Below are 22,904 nucleotides of genomic sequence, written 5' to 3'. Positions count from 1 at the left end.
TGTGTTGATATGCTGGAAAAGATGGGGTGATTTGAGACTGGTTGAAATTACTTCAAAATGCTATGCAATTTTAAATTTATAGATTATTTCTGGAATTTTTCATTTAGTATTTTCAGACTACATTTGGCTGCAGGGGACTGAAACCACAAAGTGAAACTGGATAAGAGGGGACTGCTGTGTCTATTTCTAGATAATTATTAGCAACAAATAGTGTTTTTTGTTGTTGTTGCTGCTTTTTGGGGGGTGGTACTGAGGATTGAACTCAAGGCCTTTGCACTGAGCTACATCCCCAGCCCTTTTTTACAAATTAAAAAAAAAAATTGAGATGGGGCCTCACTAAGTCACTAAGCCTAGGCTGGGCTTGATTTTACTATCCTTCTGCCTCAGCCTCCCAGAGGCCTAGGAATTACAGGTTGTACCACCACACCTAGCACATGTTCACTTTTTTTTGTTGTTATTTTGTTGTGGTTGTGGTTGTTATTTTTTACTAGGAAGTGTTTTTTTGTTTGTTTGTTTTTTTTGGTTTCTGGTACTGGGGAATCGAACTCAGGTCCTTGCACTTGCAAAGCAGGCACCAGAATCACTGAGCTAAATCCCCAACTCTGTTGTTATTTTTTGAGGCAGGCCTCAGAACTGGCCTTGAACTCACTTTGTGACCCAGGCTGGCCTAGAATTTGAGGCAGTCCTCCTGCCTCAGCCTCCAGAGTGGGTGAGCCACCACACTGAGTTTTTTCTTGTTCTTTGATATGGAGATAATTTGTGCTGATGGCAAGAGGGTTCCCCTGGGGTACAATCTTGTGTTTAACCCTTATTAAGCCTCAGAGGAGTCACTGAACACTCCATCTAGCTCATTTAAAAAGTGAAAACGAAGTAGATAACTTGCAACATGGTTCTGAGGATAAGAAGTAATGTATAGAGACTCTCTTGAACACTGTAAATGCTTGATAATGCTATTTTATTTTCTCAACTTATTTCTTCTTTTCTTTTCTTTCTTTTTTTTCCCCCCAGTACTGGGAATTGAACTCAGGACCTTGTGCTTGTCGGGCAGATGCAGCACCACTGAGCTAAATCCCCAGCCCTTTTTTTCTTTCTCTTTTCATTTTCTTCTCAGTCTATACTCATGCTTGCTAATGACAAAGTCCAAGGTTATGATATATTCCAAAGGAATATCTTCCCAATGGCATAGCTGGCTGAATTATTTTGATATAATTCATTAGGTGAGAAATAAGATCAATGAAGAAGTCCCTTGAGCTAGAAGGGGCAAACCATTAGAGTGAAAAGAAGGACTATACAGTGGTACACACCAGTAATCCCAGCACTAGGGAGGCTGAGGCAGGAAGATCACTGTGAGTTCAAGGTCAGCCTGGACTATATAATGAGTTCAAGGCCAGGCTAAAGTGTAGCACATAACAAGACTGTCTCAAAAAAATAAAAACAGCAACAGCAACAAAAAAGAAGGAATACAATTCTAGCACACAGAATGGCTGAAGCAGGTGGGGATATAGTTTAATGTGAAGGCCCTGGGTTCAATTGCGGGGTGGGGGAGAAGTGAAGAAAAGACAAAATAAATTAATAAATTTAAAGGAACTTGTCCATGGGAGAGAGGAGAAGGCTGTGTATAAAGGAAGTAATGATCAGCAAGGTAGAGATGGGGAGAGAACTAGGCAACAGCCTGCCAAATTCTGGAAGCTGCAGAGATGTCAACTCCTACACTCCTTGGCAAGCTGACACTTTCTAGAATTCCTCTTCTCCACGTGATGTGTCTCACTGCAGAAAGGATAACATGCATGAGAAAATTGTTAGAAGTACTGATTTTACTCATGTGGAATAACTCATTTTACTCATGTGCAATTCTAGGGGCCAGGGCTGGTTAGAAGACAGTGGGCTGAATTTCTTTGTTGTAGTGAAGAATGTAGCCAGGCATGGTGGTACCTTGCAGAACTCAGGAGGCCGAGGCAGGAGGATCACCACAAGTTAGAGGCCAGCCTGGGCTACATAGTGAGTTCGAGGCCAGCCTGGACTTCATAGTGAGTTCAAAGTCAGCCTGGGCTAGATAGTGAGACCCTGTCTCAAAAAACAAAACAAAACAAAAACAAAAACCACCCCAAGATAGAAAATCATTGCAATGTCTTTGAGAGAGAATGGACACTGTGTCTTTACTTGACAGAAGAGACCCAAGCCTTTTGATAAGGTCACTTAATCCTATTTGTGGGGACTGCTTAATCACTTCCCCAAGGCCACACCTCTTAATACTGCTGTATAAAAGGATTAGATTTGAACATGATTTTTGTGGGGGGTGGTTTAAAACAGGGTCTCACTGGGTAGTTCAGGCTGGTCTTGAACTTGTGGTGATCCTCCTGCCTCAGCCTCCTGAGTTCTGGGATGACAGGTGTGTGCTACCACACTGGGCTCAACATGAAAGAGGGGAAACCATCTTAAAGCCATTGTGTATTCATAATTCCCTGATGATATCATTTGCAGGTTAAAAAAAAAAAAACTATTCTTACCAAGAAATCACATGAGACCTTATCAAATGCTGCTCCTTGCAGCCCTGAACATTTGAATACTCTCTGTGGTCAAGGCTTGTTGTTCTTTTTTACCTCCCAGACTCTCAACTCCCTTCTTAGAGTTTGGGGCCTCCCCACCTCAAGGCTGGAGGGACACAGGCCACCTTTCCAGAGAGGCACTTGAGATCTCCCAGTACTGCTCACTTCAAAGCCCCTTGATGAGTTTGGTGTCTGAGCCCAGCCGGGGGTTGCATAGGGGCACAGGTGGGATCTGGGGCTTTGTTCCTAGGGCGAGAGTTGGATCTGCTGCTGGCCTGGCCACAGTTTCCTTCTGGGCTCATCAGCCGAGCTGCTTTCTGTAGCCTGGTAAACTTCCTCGTCATGCTGTCTCATCCCCTGTGAGTCAGCCACTTCTCTTCAGCTGAGTCGCAAGCTCCTTGTGCGATAGTGTCATGTACATCTTTCCTTTTTTCCCATCACCCAGCACAGCTTCAGTTCTGATCTGCATGGGTGATTATTGCTAGGGTTTGAGTGTCCCCCGCCCCTGCCAAAACTCATATGTTGGAACAGTTTTCGTTTTTTGAGACAGGGTCTTGCTACATAGTTCAGGCTGGCCTTGAACTCACCATGTAGCTAGCCCAGGCTGGCCTTGGACTCTGGTAATCCTCCTGCCTCAGCCTCTCAAAAGGTGAGGTGTTGAAATTTTAATTCCTAAGGCCGGGGATTTAGGTCAGTGGTTCCGCCACCTGCCTTGCAAGTAAGTACAAGGTCCCAAATTCGATCCCTAGTACCAAAAAAGAAAAAGAAAAAAAGAAACTTTAATTCCTCAATGTGACAGCTTTGGGAGATGGAGCCCTTAAAACATGCTTAGGATGGTAAATAGGGTAAGTGCCTTTCTCACTCTTGTGGGGCTGGAGTAGATATGCAGGGAGTGAGTTATGAATTGATTCCACCCTTCCTGTTTTCTCTCTTCCACACATGCGCATTTCTGCTTTCCTCCCTTGAGCAGAAGCAGCACGACACTCTCAAGAAGTCAAGTGGATGCCAGTGCCATGTTCCTGAACTTCCCAGCTCCTAGAACCATGAACCCAGATTCTCTATTGCCAACCTCTTCCAAGGTACTGGGGATTGAACCCAAGGCCTTCACCCTGAGCTACATCCCCAGCCCTTTTTCATTCATTTATTAAAAAAAAAAAAAAAAAAAGATAGGATCTTGCTAAGGTGCTAAGTTCCCAGGCTAGATTGAAACTTGTGATCCTCCTGCCTCAGCCTCTCACATGCTAAACCTCTATTTTTTATAAATTACCCAAGCCTGGTTGCTCAGATATAGTAATGGGCAACAGACTACAACTGTTATCAAATCTAGATATTTTAAATCTTACTTCTTACCCCAAATTCTAATTTTGTGTTTCATGAGACGCACTTCATGTCTACTATTCCTGCTAGACGATAAACTGTCTTTTGCTGTTTCCTCTCTACTTAGCACCAGGCCTGACTTAGAGTAAGCACCTGATGTTTCTTGACTAACTGTATATTGGATACTCGAAAATTCTCTCTTCATTGACATCTTTGCCTGCCAGTAATGACTTACCACCTCTTTCTGCTTGCCTGGGAACTAGCCCATGTCTTGGTTTCCTGTTGGTCAGTGTCACCGCCTGTCCCTAGACTTGCAGATTATAAGCCTAGGGTCCATGCATGGAAGCTTCGCTTATTGAAGAGACATGTATGAGGGGGCTTGAGATTTAGTTCAGTGGTTCTGGTGCCTACTTTGCAAGTGCAAGGACCCAAGTTCAATCCCCGGTCTAAAAAAAACAAAAAGAAAAAGAGACGTGTAGGAGACTTAGGGGATGGGACAGGGAACAATGGCTGGGTTATCAGAGGAGGGCGGGAGAACAGAAACCAACCCAGGAGCCTGCCAATGACCCTCAGGTGTGTCCTTTGGACCTGCGTTTTGCCACACCTTTTCTTTGTGATTTCTTTCATTCTCCCCCCCCCCTGTCTCTTTTCATTTTGGTAAAAATGCAAATGGATTTTATGCTGTCTTCTGCAGTTTTACAGACCCTACTCCATGTTATTTATTCTTTAAGGTCAATTAAACAGCCACCTCTCTGATAAACCTTTACATTCTACTCTAGAATATAGCCATCATTTTTAAAATGTTCCTTTCAGTCATTCTTGCAGTGGCTTGCATAGCTTTTCAGCCGACATCAGAACTTTTTCTCTCTCTCCCTTCCTCTTTCTTTCTTTCTTCTTTCAGACAGGGTCTGCCTCAGCCTTCCACAATGCTGAGACCACAGGCATATACCGCCATATCTGGCTCAGAACTTTTTCTTTAGGTCCTAATATTAATATGATGGCTGTTCTCCTTAGGCAACTGATGCTAAGAAGCGTCACGTATACATTTTTAAAAAATGCTTCACAGTACCTGGTATAAAATTAGGCTTTAAAATAAATTATTGTTCATTGAATGGAGTTCAAACTTGAGAAGGTTTTGGCTGAAGCCACAGCTGCTTGGCTTCAGAGAAGAGCCTTCTATTAGAGTAAAAGCGACACCTGGCGGCTGGGGGCTAAAATTCTATGTAAGAAGCTGGTGTTCAGGCAGTCGCGTGGCTGGTGAGTGTTGGTGCAGAAGGTGGTGGTGGCTGGCTTTGAGGGAGGTGTCCTTGTGCCTGGCTGTGTCTGAGACCTTCTTGGGGTGCTGGGATACTTGTTCCTGTTCACAGATGCCACCAAAAGGCCATACAGGGTAGTAGCAAGAAACACTGCCTGCGCTTTTTAAGTAGTAGAGACGACAATGATGATGATGATGATGATGAAGAAGAAGAACAAGAGCTGGGCAGGGTTGCACACACCTGTAGTTCTAGCTGATTGAGAGGCAGAAACAGAGAGGCTTCAGCTCAGGAGCACTAGGCCAGCCTGAGCAACATAGTGAGACCCTATCTCCAAGTAATAATAATAATAGTGATGATGATGTATCTGTACAGGCTACCACGCCTGTAATCGCAGCATGCAGGAGGCCGAGGCAGGAGAATTGCCTCGAGTTCAAGGTCAGCCTGGGATATACAGTGAGTTCAAGGACAGCCTGAACTACATAGTGAGACCCTGTCTCAAACTGCCCCCCCCAAAGACAAACCTGCCCCCAAATAATAATAATAGCCCATGCTAGTCAACCTTCTATATCTTAGTTTTCTTCCTCTCTGTGTAAATGTTTACCAGTTTTATTACAATGAACCTTACTTACAGAACCACTTTTTAAAAATGATTTGGAAAACAGATGGTACCACCTTGACAAATTCCATTTAAAATTCTTTTTTATTAGTACATACTTTTTAAAATTTTTACACTTATTAGTACATGTTTGCAGGACATAATGATTACATTCATCATGGGGAGTTGGTACGTGTATATAACTCATTTTAATTCTTTTCATTTTCCCTTCCCTCCCCTTTTTTTTTTTTTTTTTTTTTTTTTTTTTTTTTTTTTTTGAGAAGGGAAGAAAAACTTTGAATGCTAAGGAAGGAGGCTGACAGACAGGGCAGGTAGGCCCGGCACTGAGAGGCCACACTGTCATCTTTGTCCTCACCATATCTGAGAAGCCGAGAGAGCTGCTAAGTGGAGCAGCTCCTGGTGCAGGCTTCTGTGGCAGCAAGGGGCCTTTGGAAGAATTCTGTCCTCTTGAGCCTTCTCAGCGGGTGTGGGCCGCTTTTGAACTGCACACTGCAGAATTAGGGCACACTTGTCCTGCTTTTGGAAGCATTCCATGCAAAGAAAGGTTTCTAAGAAAATCTGTTAACAAACGGGTCACTCTTCAGCTCCTGCTCACAGTGCTTCTCCAGGGCTAAAGGAGGTCCAACCTTCTACCTGGACCACAGCACCCCTGAATCCCTGGACTGGGGCCTGCGTGACCCAGATTCTCACTGTGGGCCCAAAGGGGCACTGTGCACGAGGAGGAGAAAGAGGAGCGCTTTGGCACGTGGGGCTCTCTTCTGACCCTGACAGGCCACGTGCAGTGTTTCCATGTTGAGGACATGCTGGCTGGAAGTAGGCTTGGTGGCCTCTGTGGCCGCCACATTTTGGCTCTGCAGTGCACTGTGACAACAGCAGAGGAGAGGTGAAGACTCGTGGCTTTAAAAGACAGCATCTTTCTCCAAAGCTGGAGGTAGCTTTAGGGAACCACCCTTTCATTCCAGGCCTGTTCCGGGTTCCTTGGCTTTCTAGAGAGAGGAGACACTTCCTGCCAAGCTTGCTGGACTTCAGGGCCCCTCCTAATATGCCAGTTTCCAGGGAGAAGAGAAAGCTTCAAATCAAAAGACTGGGATCTGAAAGGAGGAGGCGTCCAAAAATGGACCCTCTTTTGAACAGCTGAGCACATCACATCGGAGGCACAAAAGAATGTCCCTGGAAATCTGAGGTACACACCTGTATTCCCAGCAGTCTGGGAGGCTGAGGCAAGAGGATTTCTAGCTTGAGCCCAGCTTGGGCAATTTAATGACTTAGTGAGACTCTGTCTCAAAATTTCAATCCCCAGTTGAAAAAAAAAAAAAAGAAATGCCTCCCAGATAGGAATGAGAGGAGCCATAGAAAGCCTTTAGCACAGGTTGAATGATTGCAGAATAAGCAAGTGAATGAATGCTCTTTCTGGATTTCCTCTCAAAAACATTTCATTTGGAATTGTCTCCAAGAAAGTCAAACAAGCTCGGCATGGTGGTGCACGCCTGTAATCACAGCACTCGGGAGGCTGAGGCAGGAGGATCGCTGTGAGTTTGAGACCAGCCTGAGCTACATAGTGAATTCCAGGTCAATCTCAACCACATAGTGAGACCCTGTCTCAAAAAACAAAAAACCAAAAAAAGAAAAGAAAGTCTAACATCATTTCAGAGAAAAAGATAATGTGAAGATTCTTTTAAGATCAAGAAAAGGTAAGAGTCTCACCAGGCAAAACGATCCATTTTGATTGTTTTGTACCATTTGAAAATGTGTGTAATGCCAGAACCACACCGTTTTAGGGCTGAATGATTTTAAAAAGAGATACGTGGACTTACTTAGTCACATCATTAGGAGGTGAGACTGATTCTGCGTGCCTGAGCCCAGGATGAGCACGTGACATTCTCCTTCGCATCCTTGGTGGCAGCACCGCTAGTAACAGAGCCACCTCACAGCCATCGGAGGTGAGGTGGGCATTTTACTACAGATGTATAGACAGCTGGTAACAAGGATTAGGGGAAGTGGTCTAGGTTGTGTATATATAATGACTTCAGTTGTGCAAAAGAAAAGAAGCCAGGCATGGTGGTGCGCTCTTGTAACCCTCGCACTGTGGGAGGCTAAGTCAGTGGTATCACAAAGTCAAGCCTAGCTTGGGTGATTATAGACTTAAGAGAGAAAATATCTCAGAATTAAAGCGGGGAGGTTGGAGATGTAGCTCAATACAAATGCCCTGGGTTTAATCCCCTGGTGCTGCAAAAGGAGGGAGGGAAGAAGGAAGGAAGAGAATTTTTTAATATGCTTGTAAATGCTCGGTAAAGTTCTAAAAGAATACCCAAGAAACTAGGGATATTGGGCTGGGAATTTAGCTTAGTGGTTCCACCACCTGCCTTACAAGCACAAGGTCTGGAGTTCGATCCCTGCTTAAAAAAAGAAGAAGAAATTAAGGATATTAATTTTCTACTTTTGTCTTTTTGAACTATTGGAATACCTTACTATGAGCATATTATTAAATATAATTTTTTAAAAGTCACTAAATCTATACCCGGATCACTGAAGCATCCTTACTAAGCATCCATCTGGCCATCCTTGAGTACTTCCTCTGACAGAGAACTCACTCTCTCTTACTACCAGACTGTGCACTTTGAGCCAGACCCCTGGTGAGTGGTTCCTGTCAGAAATGAGCCGAGCACACAGAGGGCTGGATGGATCAACCCCAGTGGTGGTGAACCTCCGGCACACGTGCCACAGTGGGCTGTTTGTGTCATGGAAAGCTCCGAGAGGGTCGCCATCACTGACCAATCCTATTAGGATTCTGGAGCTGGATGGCATGCAGGTTTGATCGCTGTTGGCGTTGTGTCCAGTTTAAAATTTACTTTTAAACCGGGTGTGGTGGCGCACACCTATAATCCCAGCACTCGGGAGGCTGAGGCAGGAGGATCACTGTGAGTTTGAGACCAGCGTAGGCTACATAGTGAGTTCCAGGTCAGTCTCAACTACATAGTGAGACCCTGTCTCAGAGTTGTGTCCTCTGTCGAGATCCTTTAGCCTCCCAGCGAGGGCTGGGAGTGCAGCTCAGTGGAACAGCACTTGCTTTGCATGTGCGAGGCCCTGGTTCCATTTCCAGCACAGGAAGATGAAGCACAAGCTGGAAAGAGACAATAAAAGTGTTTTAGGAAGCCTTTTAAGGAGTATATGGAGAGCATACATAACAAGAGACTTTCTGAGGAAGCTGGCATCTAGATTGGGTTGGGGAGCACATGAATTCAAACCTCTGTTGTAGACCGAGAAATGGACATTAAGTATTGGCTGGACTCCAGAGCATTCCTAAGGGTAAGAGGGGGTGGGGGGGATGGAAAGGACATGAATAGACTTGAGAACTCATAGGGATGGTGACCATGACCAGGCCTGGCAGGGTGGGTGGAAGGTGTTGGGGAAAATGTTTCCCCTCCCCTCCCCTCCCCTGCCCTTCCTTCTTTCTTTATTAGTGGCACACCAAAGGCCTCATGCATGCTAAGTGAATGCTCTGCCTCTGAGCTATTCTCCTAGTCCCCTCTTTGCTCCTCGAGGATGATTCCCAAGGGAGAATGAAGTCCCTACAGCAGGTCCTTGGGGCGTGTTGCAGATTCATGGTCACCATCTTGGGGACTTGCCCACAGCAGACCTACACACCTGTGCTATAGGTGAACATTTCACAAAGATCCCAGCCATGGAGAGATCCACAAACCAAGAGGGTTTTGATTCCTTGTACCATATAGAACACAGAAGGTAAAGACAGGGACTGTTTGTCATATGCTTTGTATTTATTTTATTATTTTTAAAATACATTTTAATTTATATATCAAAAGTGAAAATGTAAATAGTTCGGCACAATTTCAAGAACGTGTGACCCCACATTTAGGGACCCCTACAAGTGCCACGGGTGGCTGTCATTGTCCAGTGCATCATGAGAAAAGAAAAGGAAAAAAACAAACAAAAAAACAAAGAATGAGGATTTTTCAGTGGAGAACATGGTAGGATGATTAGACTCCTATTAGATTACATTCAGTTCACATCCACATGCAATTCTTTAATAAACTGGCCTTCCTGCCTACCCCCAGCTAGGAAGGTTTGGAAAAGATTATCTAACAAGGTGCTCAAGTCCAAGCCGGCTGTCTCTGTCATCCCCCTCACGTGTCCACTGCTCCCACACAGCAGCCGGAAATGACACATTGAAGTGAGTCACCACTGCGGCTGTGAGTCACCCTGTAATTGGGGAAAGTTCTGTCCTGGTAGGTCATGCAGCCCCTTACATTTCTGCTCTAAAGATATTGGAAAAATTTGAAGCCATGCTGTCCTCGCTCAGGTCTCTGTCATGTCACCCACCTCATCCTTTTGGTCCCTAGCGTGGGCTATGGTTGGATCACCTTGGTGGGGGCCCTTGGCCATGGAGTGGAAAGAAGAGGAGACGTGGGACCGAGGCAGCCACAAGGTGGCAGTGTGGAGCCTGTCACGACTGTGCCCAGAGGGGTAGAGCCTGGAGAGCCTAACTCCTGAGATTGGGTGGCACAAACCACAAAAGAACACCATGCACAAGCTTAAATAACACTTTTTTCCCTTAATAATCATCTTTCTCTCTAACAAGCACACAAAGGCAAGCATGTGATAAATATTCAAGCACATCCCTGACATCCCACCCTCCCCACCAGGAGACTAGGTGAGGGTGAAGAACCAGGGACACATCTGACCTTTTCCTTCTATTCCTGCAAAAATCAAGTTTGTGGGAAGCAAAAACCTGCTTCTTTGAGTAAACAATCACCTACACTCCAGAAGGGTATCTGCACACTGTTTCTGGGGAGGGAGAGTTGGCATTTGCTTTGCCACTCTGCAGCCCCTCCGAGAGGAGGGGCGGTGGTCAGTGTTGGGGTGGACATTGAGATGAAAGAGTATTCCTTCCATTGGCCTTCTTCGGCCTGTCACCAGCCACCACTGCAGTGGAGACAGGGCAGAGATGACAGCGGTGTGACCGGAACACAAACTGTCCCTACCCAGCACACACAAGCTCCTATAAGCCTCACGGTTCCGGTCTGCCAGGGCCTCGGGCGCAACCAGGCCTGAAGACCCAAGTTGTAGAGAGGTGGGCAGATGAAGCAGGTCCGTGGTTCTGCAGGTCCCACAGCCTGGGCTGGAGACCTTCATGCTCCGGGGTCTCCCCTGGGGGTCCCCAGCCAGAGTCAGACTCCCAAGTTCCTCCTACAGAGGCTAAGGTCTAAGAGGCTGACTGGAAAGATTTACCATGGAGGGAAAAAAGGCAAATGGCTTTTCTTTCTCTGCAAAGTCATTAGAACAAAATTTCTTCTCCGATCCATCTCCAGTTTTGTCCCAGGTGCAGGCTTCTATTCTCATGGTCAGGGCTCCATCACTTGGCCCATGAAAAGGACTGTCCCTGTGGATGGCAGGAGCAGGAGTGAGAATGGCAAGGAAGAGGTTTCTGGATGAGCAGATCCAAGATGGGTGGCTGCCCGAAGTCACTGTTGCTTGGTGACTAAGTTAGGACTGTAGTCCTTGTGTGACAATAGCTGGCTGCCTTCTCTGAGGACAGGAGAGGGACCCAGTCTTTGCCCAGAGTCCTTGGGGGCTTGGGGGGGAGCATTTATAATTATCTGTCTGCCCGAGACAGCAGTGGTGGGGTATAGGGGGACGCTGGGGTTCTGGGCTTACCTGTGGGATTGTGCCGGACCACGAAGAGGAAGGGTCTGTCCAAGATGATCTCCTCAGGGGCCATGCGGGCTGAGATGACAATGGCTGGGGGAGAAGGGACAAAGTCTCAGGAGAGAAGGACATCGGCACCAGTGCCTGGATCGATCCCAAGAAACCCCACGACGCCAGCCTCCCATCTGACAACAAAACTGGGACATAATTTCTAGGTGGCTTCTTTGTCCTCCTGAATATGGATCTTAGAAGCTTAGGGACATCCTCTGAGGCCTGGTTTCCTCCAGGATTTTGGTCAAGATCTATTGGTTGTTTGCTCACAAATGCTCTAAATCTAAAGCTTTGTTGATAAGCAAGATCCTTAAATTTATTTCCCTTTTGTGGGACCAATTCAGACTTTCCTTGATGTGGGGGGTGCTTCCCCCCCCCAGAACTGGGCGTTAAATCTAGGGCCTTCACACTGAGCTCCATCTTCAGGCTTTTATTATTTATTTATTTATTTATTTATTTTTATTTTGAGACGAGGTCTCACTAAATTGTCCAGGCCGGGTTTGAACTTGAGATGCTCCTGCCTCAGCCTCCCAGAGTGCTGGGATTACAGGTATGCACCACCATGCCTGGGCTTATGGGTGGGGCTTTTTGAATTTAGGTGCCATAGGTGAGGGGACAGGGTTCTAGGGAAAGCATGTCCATCTTCCATGCTGAGAAACAGGTGACAGAGGGGGCACTTCCTGTCCTCACAGGTAGTATGCTTGGGAGAAAGGCCAGGGCAGAACAGGGCGACAGGGGTCCCCTCTGGGGTTGGGGGCTAGTTAGTCTCCTTCACGGCCATGAAGGTGCCAGGTGTCAGCCTCTCCTGGAAGCCTTGGGCTGAGACTAGGGCAGCTTCAGTAAGCAGGACTCACCTGTGGAGGAGGACGCCACTGAGCCATTCTTGTTCACCTCAATCTTTACCTTTTGCAGTGCCTGTGATACATACAGAAGCTCTTGGTCTGAAACAGAGGGGAAATGCAAGGGTGGATCAGTCCTGGCTCTCGGGGAGCCTCGTTGGTCTTCTTGGGGGCCCTGTAGAGACCATCTCACACCTGAAAGCCGTGTGAAGTCCGCCTGGCCCAGCCTGAACATGTCAGTCATCCCCATGCCCTCCAGGGGCTTCCTCAGGTCCACTTCCGACTCCAGGGAGAACCTGTTGACAGCAGGAGACAGTTTGAGCTCAGTTTCCCCATGCTGTGGTACCTGCACCGCCCAGGGCTCCACCAGGAACCCCCGGGGAAAGGTCCCTGGTCAAGGAAGAGGAAGCTCTGTTTGCAAAGTCTCTCCTTGCTGGAAGTTTCTAATACTAATGAATATTCTTCTTCACTATGACCCCTCTGCCTTGAACCTGTGAATAGTTACTTTTCTCAAATAAGGCAGTATTTGCAGCATAGTTTTATTCAGTCTGAATTGAGGGGAGGGTGGGAAGGGCAAATTCTTCTGCGAGGACGTTTGAACAAAAATCTGTAGATTGTGTTTCTTTTTCTCCTCTTCTTCCTCCTCCTCTTCTCCTCCTCCTTTTCCTTCCCCTCCTCCTCCTCCTCCTCCTCTTCCTTTTTCTTTTCTTTTTTTTTATTGAGGCAGGATCTTACTATCCAGGCTAACCTCAAACTACACGGGGATCCTCCTGCCTCAGCCTCCCAAGTGCTGGGATTACTGGCATACACCACCATACCCAGGTGTAAATTGTGTTTCTGAGCACTAACTCTGCTGAGGACTCCATCAGTGAAGCTTGGGGAGCTCTTTGCTCCCCACAAAGACACACATAATTATCTCATTCTTTTTGTTTTTTGTTTTTGTTTTTTGAGACAGGGTCTCACTATGTAGTTGAGACTGCCCTGGAACTCACTATGTAGCCCAGGCTGATCTCGAACTCACAACGATCCTCCTGCCTCAGCGTCCCAAGTGCTGGGATTACACTTGTGCGCCACCACGCCTGGCTTCTAATTATCTCATTCTTATGAGAGAGGGAATCTGAGCAGCCAGCTAAGCAACTAAATTCTCCTCTTTCCCCAAGCCCGGCACAAGTGGAAGTCTGAGGTAAGCCTGGCAGGAGGTCCCTGTGATTACCCAACCACAGGCTTCTCCACCTTTTTTGCTTGTGCAGAAGGACTGAAAACAAATCTGCTCTTTGAAACTCCAGCCAGAAGCTGTAGTCTGAGCTGACCCATCCCGGAAGTAATTTCTTTTGTTCCACTGTTTGGATGTTGGTTGCAGGAGATGGGTGTGGAAACACAGGCCATTCAGAAAGGGCTGTAGGCTGAATCAGCCTCCCCGCTTTTCACCATTTCAGCAGCTCCCCTCTGGCTGGTGCTTGCTGGGTATTCTGGGAACGGTGGCTACAGGGACACTTTCTAGAGAATCTCTCCCCTGCCCCAGCATGGAAACAGGCAGAGGGATGAGGCAGGAGTTATAATCAAACCCAGGCTGGCATTTCCCATCAGCCTCCCACACATGTCCCTGCACTATAGGAGTCACAGATCTGGGAAACGCAATAAGGGGCAGCGATTTCAGGGAAGCAGGAGGCGGGGAGGGGGATGGCAGAATGGGGCGTTGGCGGGACGACCGCAAGACCTCGGGTGGCTTACTTGGGCAGTACCAGCAGGCGTGTCAGTCTGGTCATGTTGCCTTTCCACTGGCTGATGAGCTCGGCACTCAGGATGTTGGTGATGGCAGAGAGCGGCACCTTTTTCTTGTAGGGAGCTGCGATGAACATGCTGAGGGTCTCCCCGTGGTAGGGCAACTCCACTATGTCGTAGTAGTCGCCGTCAGGGGTGAGGAACTCCGCTGTGAGGAAAGCAAGATGGCTCCTGGGAAATGGCTCCTCCCATTGCTGTGGCTTCTAACTGCACTGGGTTGTTTTTTTGTTTGTTTGATTTTTTGAGACTCCCCCACGACTGCCCCATTCAAATGTTAAATGTTTACAGTGATTTTGTTTTTGCAGTGCTGTGGATTGAACTCCGGACCACACTAGGTAAGTGCTCTACTTTTGAGCCACATGCCCAGCCCCTATTCAGTGTTAGCCAGGCACAACTTCAGAGCCTACTGGTGTTGCTCCAAGTGTGAGGCCTCAAAATCTCTTCCTCCCTCCCTCCCTTCCTTCCTTCTTTCCTCCTCCTCCTCCCTCTCTCTGTCTCTGTCTCTCTCTCTACGTTTTCTTGACCCTTGACTTCCCCTACACCCAGCCACTGATTCTTTCCGATCCTGCTCCCCTCCATTCTGATCTTTCACATAGCCCCTCCCAGCTGGTCCCAGATAATCACACTAGAAGCCATGAAGACAAGACACGGGCAAGTGGCCACTCAGGTGTGGGCTGAGGGAATTTCTGGATTTCAGCCTCATCTGGAAGTGGGGACAACTCCTTTCTTCTGCTCTTGTTACCCTGTGGTCTCCCATTTGGGGAAACCTTTGTCGGCACTGGGGTGTGTTGGAGGGTCAGAGGGGAACCTTCCCCGTGGTCTTCCCTCAAAGGGCGACACTGGAGCTCCCCGGGGAGACCCAGGGGATGAGGAAGTCTTGTGAGGTGGGGAAAGCGGGTCTTGCACTCACTGTAGTTGAACTTGCTGGTCTGCTCCATCATGGGAACAGAGACGGTGCTGCCATCCATCTTGTGGAAGAGGCGGGGCCGGGTTGTAGCCTCTGGGAAGGGCGACTTCCACTGGCCATTGAAGTAAAGGGCATTCACCAGCACCAGGCTCGTCAGCTGGTCCACAGCCCCTTCGCCGAGCAAGTCACTGATCATGCCTAGAGAAAAGCCAGGGTCAGGAAGTGAGGCACTTTGGAGGCCTCTCTGATAGTTCTCTTCAGCTCCCTGCCCCCACACGGATATATATTGATGGGAGCCAGGGGCAGACAGGGATTGAACCCGAGGGCCTTTGCACCAAGCTACATCCCCAGCACTTTTTCAGTATTAAATTGGGCCTTGCTAAGTTACCCAGACTGGGCTTTAACTTGTGATCCTCCTGCCTCAGCCTCCCAAAGTGCAAAATTATAGGAGTGCCAAACCATGACCAGCTTGAACAGGGTTTTAAATAGATTCCATCTTTCTAAGAGTCTCAGGAAGTCTTCCAGCTCATAGCACTCCCTTGGCTGTGGGATCCTGTCAGGGCCAGACTAGAAACTTCAGCTTTGTTTTGCCTTTCTTCCCCCTTAAGCTGCCATGTGTGTGTGTGTGTGTGTGTGTGTGTGTGTGTGTGTGTGTGTGTGTGTGTGTTTCCTGGGGACTGAACCCAAGGACTTTCACACTAAGTTATATTCCCAGACCCCTTTTAAACATTTTTTTTTTTGAGATGGGATTTTGCTAAGTCACTAAGTTGCCCATGTTGTCTTGTGGGGTTACTACTGTCGTTAATTATCTTATTGCAGTTTTTAGGGGTGCCTTTCAAGTTGGTTCATAAGTAAGCCTAATAAGAAAAAATATTAGCAAGATGCTTTGAAATTTTTTGTTTTGTCTTATTTTGTTTGAGACAGGGTTTCACTGTGTAGTTCAGTCTGACCTTGAACTCACAATAGAGCCCAGCTGGCCTTGAACTAACAGCGATCCTCCTGCCTCAGTCTTCTAAGTGCTGGGATTACAGGTGTGCACCACTATGCCCGGCTCACGACAATGCTTCTTTTTGTTTTTGTTTTTGTTACTGGTGATGGGACCCAGGGCCTTTACACATCCTCAGCTCCTTTTTACTTTTTATTTTGAGACAGGATCTTGCTAAATCACTACATCACCTAAGCTAGGCCAAAACTTTTGGTCCTCTGGCCTCAGCCTCCCAGAGTGGTGGGATTATAGGTGCGCACCACTGCACCCAACTAGATGCTTTGGTTCTTAAAGCCCTTGGCCATCTGCCCACGAGGAACAGAAGGCTGAAAGGGAGGGCCCGGGGCATGTGGGTTGTTTCCGAATCCCCTCTCTCTGCGCCCCAGGCACCTCCCCGACATGCTCACCTTTTGTGTGTGTCTTCACCCAGTCGTTGATGATGAACCTGGCTCTCTCCACCTCAGTGAAGTCCACCTGCTTGACCGTGGTCCTGAAGAGCCTGAAGAAGTGGGGCATGAAGCCCTTGACCAGCTTCAGGTCCCTCTGGACGAAGATGGCATCAGTGATGCTGACCTCATCTTTGTTCCATGGTCCCATGAGCTCCTTGTACGTTAGACGGTGACTACGGGCCACGCCTCTCCCTGTGCCAAGTGACAAGACAGGCCCATCAGGCTCACTCCGAATCTCCATCTCTTTCTGCATCTCCTTCCTTTCCTCCCAATCTCAGGTCCTAACCTTCTCTGGGTTAGAATGTTTTTCTCTGTTCTTATTATTATTCATAGTTGTTTTTTGAGATGGGGGGGTCTCAATATGCAGTTCATCCTGGCCTCAGACTTGAAGCCATCCTTCTGCCTCAGCTGCCTGAGTTCTGGGATTACAGGCATGCACCGCCATGCCCCGCTTGTTCCTAAATTACGAACCCTAAACTTCTTGTAACAATGGCTGGGCTGATCATTTCATATGCACAATGCTATTTAGTACTCACAGCTTTATGTCACAGGCAATTTTGCCATGCCCATTCTGCAGACGAAGGAACTGAGGTTAAGAAGAGTTAATTAAGGTCCACAGTTAATAAAAGAAGTGGCAAATGCACTGGCCTGTACACCCTGGCCGATCAAGGATGTGGTGGGGGAAGACAGGCTGTCCCTGCACTGCAGCCATAGAAATGTCCGCTTGACTAAGCTGGGCCCAGCTTCTCCCCAGCTCCTGAGACCTCCTGACTCCCCGCCTCCTCCTCTGTCCCGTGTCTCACCATCGATGTTGAATCCCATCGCTGCTTCGATCTGCTGCCGGGTTTTTCCACTTGTCGTCGCCTGCAGCATAGCTAGTACCGAGGCCACCCCGAAGGGTGAGAAAGCCACATTGCTGCTTTTGGAGGCCTGCACCACCTGCTGGAACACCTTCACGCCAAAGTCTGTGGCCAGTTGGGCCACCTGGGACTCATGAGGGTGCAAGGTGGATCCTTGCCCAAAGACGAGGGCCAGGCCCAGGGCGAGGCAGGCAAGTGCCGGAGACATCTGCATCCTAGGATGAACGGAAGAGGATCTGATGAGAGAGAGCTCTGGAAGACTGCTGAGTGTGGGACAGGGTACCCCAGCCTGCTGCTGGCCGGTGACACATGAACAGGGTAAACTCAGATTCTAAGAGATCTCACCAGGACGGGACGCTGAGCCCTTCTCACCCTACTTCTAGCTGATCTATCTTGGTCCACCCCAGGGAGTCAGCAGCCCATTTTTCCCTGTAGGAATCCTGGAAGAGCAACCAGGAGTGTCTGTCCTCCCCTCCAGGGGACCAGAATGCTATGCTGTAACTTTGCATGGTGCTTTTCTGTTCTCTCATCACACACCCCAACTATGTTTGGTGCAGGGGGCGTGTCTTGCTGGAAAGGGACAGAGAAAGCCAAGGTCCTCGTTCTGGGTGATGGTCTGTCAGTGGGGCCTGACCACTCTCCCCAGCTCCAGTGTGGCACTGCTATTACAGATCAAGGCTTCAAGGTTCCAGGGAAAGAAAACAGAAAGGGAGGATCTGGATGGAGGAGACTGGGAAGAGAGATTCTTCGCTGCAAGCCCCAGAGAGGAGTTTGCTTGTCTTACCTGACTTCCTCAAAGGTGCCTGTGACTGGCGGAGTGTCCTGCTTGGCAGCAGTGAGCCGTGGCTCTAGGCTGCTGGCAGAGGGGGTGTGGCTCTCCTAGACAGCAGAGTTTTGAGTCCTGGAGCCAGGCACTGCCGTGTCCCTCCTGGGCTGCTGCCTCCCTTTATACCAGATGTGAGCAGGAAACAGATGAATTCATGCTCTGGCCCTCCCACTTTCTGGCTGGGGAAGCCCGTCTGGCCGGCCCAGCCCCCTCTGCACCTCCCTCTCCGGAACTTGCTGGGGCATGTGTGCGTGTGTGCTCGTGCCTCTGAGTGAGTGTGCGTGTACGAGGGCTCGGTAACAACTGGGAAAACTTTGGTTGCCTTGGCCCAGTGGACTCCTTTGATTTGATCACCCTCTGCCTGTGCCCTGTGTCTTAGGATGTTCTGCCAGCGAGATTTCTGGCAGCACCCAATGGCCCATAGTGCCTGCTTGGAATTACTTTTCCTGGGGCTCAGCTTGGGGGGAAACAGCTCATGTTTTCCTCTCTTCCTCTGGAAAAATAGGAAACTGGAGTTATCAAATTTGCTAATGATCCGGCAGAGCTTTTCTCCGGTGCTATTGTCCTGAGCCCAAAGCAACCTCCTGGAAAACATGTCCCTCTCTGCTCTGGGTCTCAGCCTGGTGGCCAGCAGGGCACGCAGTGTGTTCCGTGACTGTCTGGGCTCTGACTTTCCTGGACCCAGCCAGACCAAGGACTCCAAGTCCTTTCATGCCCGCCTTGTGCCCGCCGTGCTGGGATGATGCATGGCTGACTCCCCACGTGCCCAGACTCTTTTGGTAGCCCCGAGGGCTCGCCTTGTGTCAGCAGCCCTGTCTGGCTGGCTGGGGTTTGAAGCGTGCTGGGTGGGGGTGGAGGTGGTTGAAAGGGAGCCGGGATCACCATGGGACAGCCAGGGCAGAGAATCAGGAGTGATGCAGGTTAAGTTTGTTCCTTTGAGCCGTGTAAGGTGGCTGGGGAGGGCTTCTCCCTTACCCTCCTTCCCCAGGTGCAGACTCTGGTGGCTAGGGTCACAGAGGAGGCTGGGAGGAAGTAGTGTCGATTCACAGTGGGTTTTAGGGCTTTGGTGTTAGGGGAGCAAGAGTGTCCAATGAGTTCTTCTGAGGGTAGATATTCAGGGCTTCACGGGGACAGGTGCCTGGGCCATGGGGCCTGGATGTTGCAATGGACAGGTAGGTAGTTGAGGAGTTTTGCAGGGGCCAAGATGGTACATTTGGCCTTGGGGTTCGTACACTGTCATGCTTTGTGTAGGTGATGGGATTCTATGGCAGGCAGTTTCCATAGAAACAGCTAATAACAGTCATAGGAAGCTTAAGCGGGTGGGTGGTAGTGTCGGGATATTTGTTTTGGAGTTTTCAGTAAATAGCTACCAAGGACAACCACAGAACAGCTGAGCGGTGTTCCCATCAGGTGGGGGTGTCAGGAAAGCAGGGTAACCTGTCGGAAAGTTAGGATCACAGGCATGTTAGAGAGAGAACGTTCCTCTTGTTTATGTGTCCTTCCTTTTCCCAGCTGTGGTTTGGAAGCTGAGAGGGAGGTTAGTGGCAAGGAAAAGGCAGCTGCCCTGATCTCTCCAAAGCAGACAGTACAAGTAGAAACCCCCAGAAATGTCCTGTGTGCCTTGACGTCCATCCTTAGGGTTCGGAATCTGGGAGTCTGGGTTGGGAGGGCCAAGCCCCAAGGATTCAGACGAGCATCGGCTAGAGCCACAGCTAGGAGCGGCCCCTCCAGAACCCTGGCCCTGACCCCCGGCTGCATTAGCTGAACCCCCTCCTTTGCTCTGTCTCTCAGCCCTACACCTGTCCAGGCCTCTGACACAGAGGGCCCTGCTGCTTTCTGTGGACGGCTGGGGCCTGGCCAGGTAGAGACCGATCCCATCCCCGCTCACAGACCCAATGCCATCTGCCACTCTAAGAAGTCTCTCCGAGCTGGGAGACAGGTACAGGGGAACAGCTCCATGACCTGGTTGCAGTGGGGACACATTTTCCTTTGGAAATGGAAAGTGTTGACTTTTGAAGGGGGCTTTCCCCAAAATGGGGGGAACCCGCTGGCAGCTGGCAGGTGGTTATTAGGGACTGAGGCAAAACCCAGCAGAATGGGGTCCTGTGTTCAATGCCTGACTTTCTTTGACTCTGGTGAGCTGGGGCTGCCAATGGTGGAGAAGCCAGACTTGACCACGGTTCCTGCTGCTCCTGTTCGCATCTTGTCCACCCTTGGAGCTGGAGACATGCTGGGCTGTCACACAGGTTGCAGCTTCCTGCGAGCTCCCAGGGGTCACTCCCTCAGAGACCTCCCTGCAACACTCTTCTCAGAACCTAGCCTGACTCACGGGGTTGTCACTTTCCCTTTCCCTCGCTGCACCCCAGACAGCTTTGACCCAATCCCCTCCGTCAAGCTTTGGCTGTGGTGAGGGGTCAGATGGGCAGAGAGAGAGAAAGAAAAGTCCTTGCTTTCGAAACAATCGGATCTCTGATTTCCGGAGGGTCAGAGATAAGAGGATGAGTTGCAGGCTGTGGATTTCTGGGGAAGTTCCAACTCCAACTAGCTGGGAAAGATGTCTCCATCTGCCCCTTCCCAAGTGGTTCGTGACTGGACCGGATGAACAGTTTCCATGACTGACCCTCTCCCCGCCCCCTACCCTCATGTAGGTCCTCCTGAAACGCCAACATTTTGTCTCTCTTTGCACCCTTTGCCCTTTTGCCCTTTGCCCACTCTCTGCTCTTCCTCTTTTTGCTCTGCTTTCTCCCTCCAGCCTCTGGCTCCATACTCTCTTTTTCACTTTCCTTTGTTCCTTAGAGACTTCCTCTTCCTGGTCTCCCTTTCTTTTCTTCCGGTCTCTTCTTCTTTCCTACCAGAGATCTCTTCCCACTTCTCCACTCCCTCTTTTCTGCTCTCTGACTCAATCCCTCTTTCTCTCTCCTCTGCCTTCCAGAATCCCTTTTACAGGCAAAGGCTCTGCTCCCGGAGCCCTTCCTGTGGGAAGAGAGCCATGTCCCATCAGTTACACAGGCTCCCTGGAATGCTGGGCCCAGCCCCTGGATGCTCCATGTTGGGTGATTTCGCTGAGAAAACTGGGGGTGGGAGGAGGTAAGGTCCTGCTAACTCCCAGGACTATTTCTGGCCTGGTGGCTCTCCAAACAACAAAAGCCCAAAATAGCCTGTGTTTGGGCGGGCTGTTCTGCCCTCTCCAGGAGCAAGCGGGATGAGTGGCCTGTGTGTCAGCCTCTGTTCCTCAAGATCACGGCCTGGGACGCGGCAGCCAGGGCCTTTCCTCCTCCTCCTCCTCCGAGTGGCTCCAGGCCTGAGTTCCCTCCCCTGTCTTCCTAGCACCCCATCCCTCTGCCTCCACAGGTGCCAGGTCAGCTTCTCTCCTTAAACTTGCTCTGTCCCCCACAGCAGTCTGTGCTCTGCAATTCTATATATTCTCCTTTCAACACAGGGAGGGCAGTGATAATCGTTTAACCCACTCCTAAGGTTCAGAGAGGTCCAGGGTTGTGCTTGCGTCCACACAGCAATGAAACCATGGTAGGAGAACCGTGGTTGTGGGTCAGACAGCCCTGGCCTCCAGCAGGAATCTGATACTCTTTGACTGTGTTGCTTTGCTTCGTTCTTCCTTTAAAAATTCTTTTGTTAGTATAATTGCCATACATAATAAATATCTTCACCATGGGGTATTGGTACACATACAGTGGCCACTGTAGTAGTGGCTCACGCCTGTAATCCCAGCACTTAGGAGGCCGAGGCAGGAGGATCGCTGTGAGTTTGAGGCCAGCATGGGCTACATAGTGAGTTAAAGGCCAGCCTGAACTATTCTATCTCAGAATAACAGTAAAATAACAAACAGAAACATGTGCATATGGCATCTCAATCTTTTTCATGTCCCCTTCCCATCTCCTCTCTCTTGTTTCTTTCCATCTCCAGGCTGGACTGAAGCTTGCTGTATATCCCAGGCTGGCCTGACTCCCCATTCACCAGTTCACCTTAGACTCCCTAGTACTGGAATTATATATATATATAATGTACTGGGGATCAAACTCAGGACCTTGTACTTGTGAAGCAGGCAGCAGAACCACTGAGCTAAATCCCCTGCCCAGCTGACTATATTTTTAAAACAAGAATTAACTTTTATTTAACCTCAATTTCCTTTATTTTCCTTCTCTTCCCTTCCCTTTTATTTCTTTCTTCCTTCTTTCTTTATTTTTCCTCTCTCTCTCTCTCTCTCTCTCTCTCTCTCTCTCTCTCTCTCTCTTCCTTTTCTTTTTCTTTTTTTGTAGTGCTAGGGATTGAATCCAGGACTTTGTACATGCCAGGCAAGTTCTCTACCACATCTCAGGCTTTTTTTTGTTTTGTTTTGTTTTATTCTTTCTTCTCTTTTGGTACTGATTGAAGCCAGCATCCAGGGATGCTCAACCAACCACTGAGCTACATTCCCAGTCCTTTTTACATTTTTATTTTGAGGAATGCTAAATTTCGCAGATTGGGCTTAAATTTGTGATCCTCCTGTCTCAGCTTCCTGAGTAGCAGGGGTTATAGGTGTGTATCACTGCACCTGGCCAAGACCTCATGTCTCTCCCTCCCTCCCTCCCTGCCCCTACTCTCACTGTCACTATGGATGGAACCCAGGACCTTTGCACTGAGCTACATCCCTAGCCCTTTTAAAAATTGTATTATTTTGAAACAAGGTCTCTCTAAGTCACTAAATTGTTCTGGCTTCCTGCCTCAGCCTCCCAGAGGGCCAAGGCTACAGCACCACAATGAACTATTTCCCATCTTTTGTTGATTCCCCATACTCTCCATTGCGTTAGC

General features: G+C 48.8%; 1 protein-coding gene across 2 annotated transcripts; it reads right to left on the bottom strand.

Annotated features, from left to right (window-relative positions):
* Window positions 1–9,516: 9,516 nt before the first annotated feature.
* Window positions 9,517–18,231, bottom strand: Serpine1 (serpin family E member 1). Of its 2 annotated transcripts, XM_010618921.3 has the most exons (9): window positions 18,057–18,231; window positions 17,216–17,487; window positions 16,371–16,604; window positions 14,982–15,176; window positions 14,021–14,219; window positions 12,485–12,585; window positions 12,305–12,391; window positions 11,409–11,492; window positions 9,517–11,133 (listed from the first exon to the last, which is right to left on the bottom strand). In XM_010618921.3, exons 2-9 carry the CDS (start codon window positions 17,484–17,486, stop codon window positions 11,096–11,098), a joined length of 1,209 nt encoding a protein of 402 aa, XP_010617223.1. In that variant the 5' UTR covers window position 17,487; window positions 18,057–18,231; the 3' UTR covers window positions 9,517–11,095. The 2 variants fall into 2 exon arrangements, with proteins under 2 accessions (XP_010617223.1, XP_010617222.1); XM_010618920.2 differs by lacking the exon at window positions 9,517–11,133 and having other exon boundaries at window positions 11,147–11,492.
* Between the last annotated feature and the right edge of the window lie 4,673 nt (window positions 18,232–22,904).

The sequence above is a fragment of the Fukomys damarensis genome, unplaced genomic scaffold, assembly GCF_012274545.1.
Source record: "Fukomys damarensis isolate Sample0158 unplaced genomic scaffold, DMR_v1.0_HiC HiC_scaffold_17, whole genome shotgun sequence".
NCBI classification, from domain to species: Eukaryota; Metazoa; Chordata; class Mammalia; order Rodentia; family Bathyergidae; genus Fukomys; species Fukomys damarensis.
This window is presented reverse-complemented; position numbering and strand designations above follow the sequence as displayed.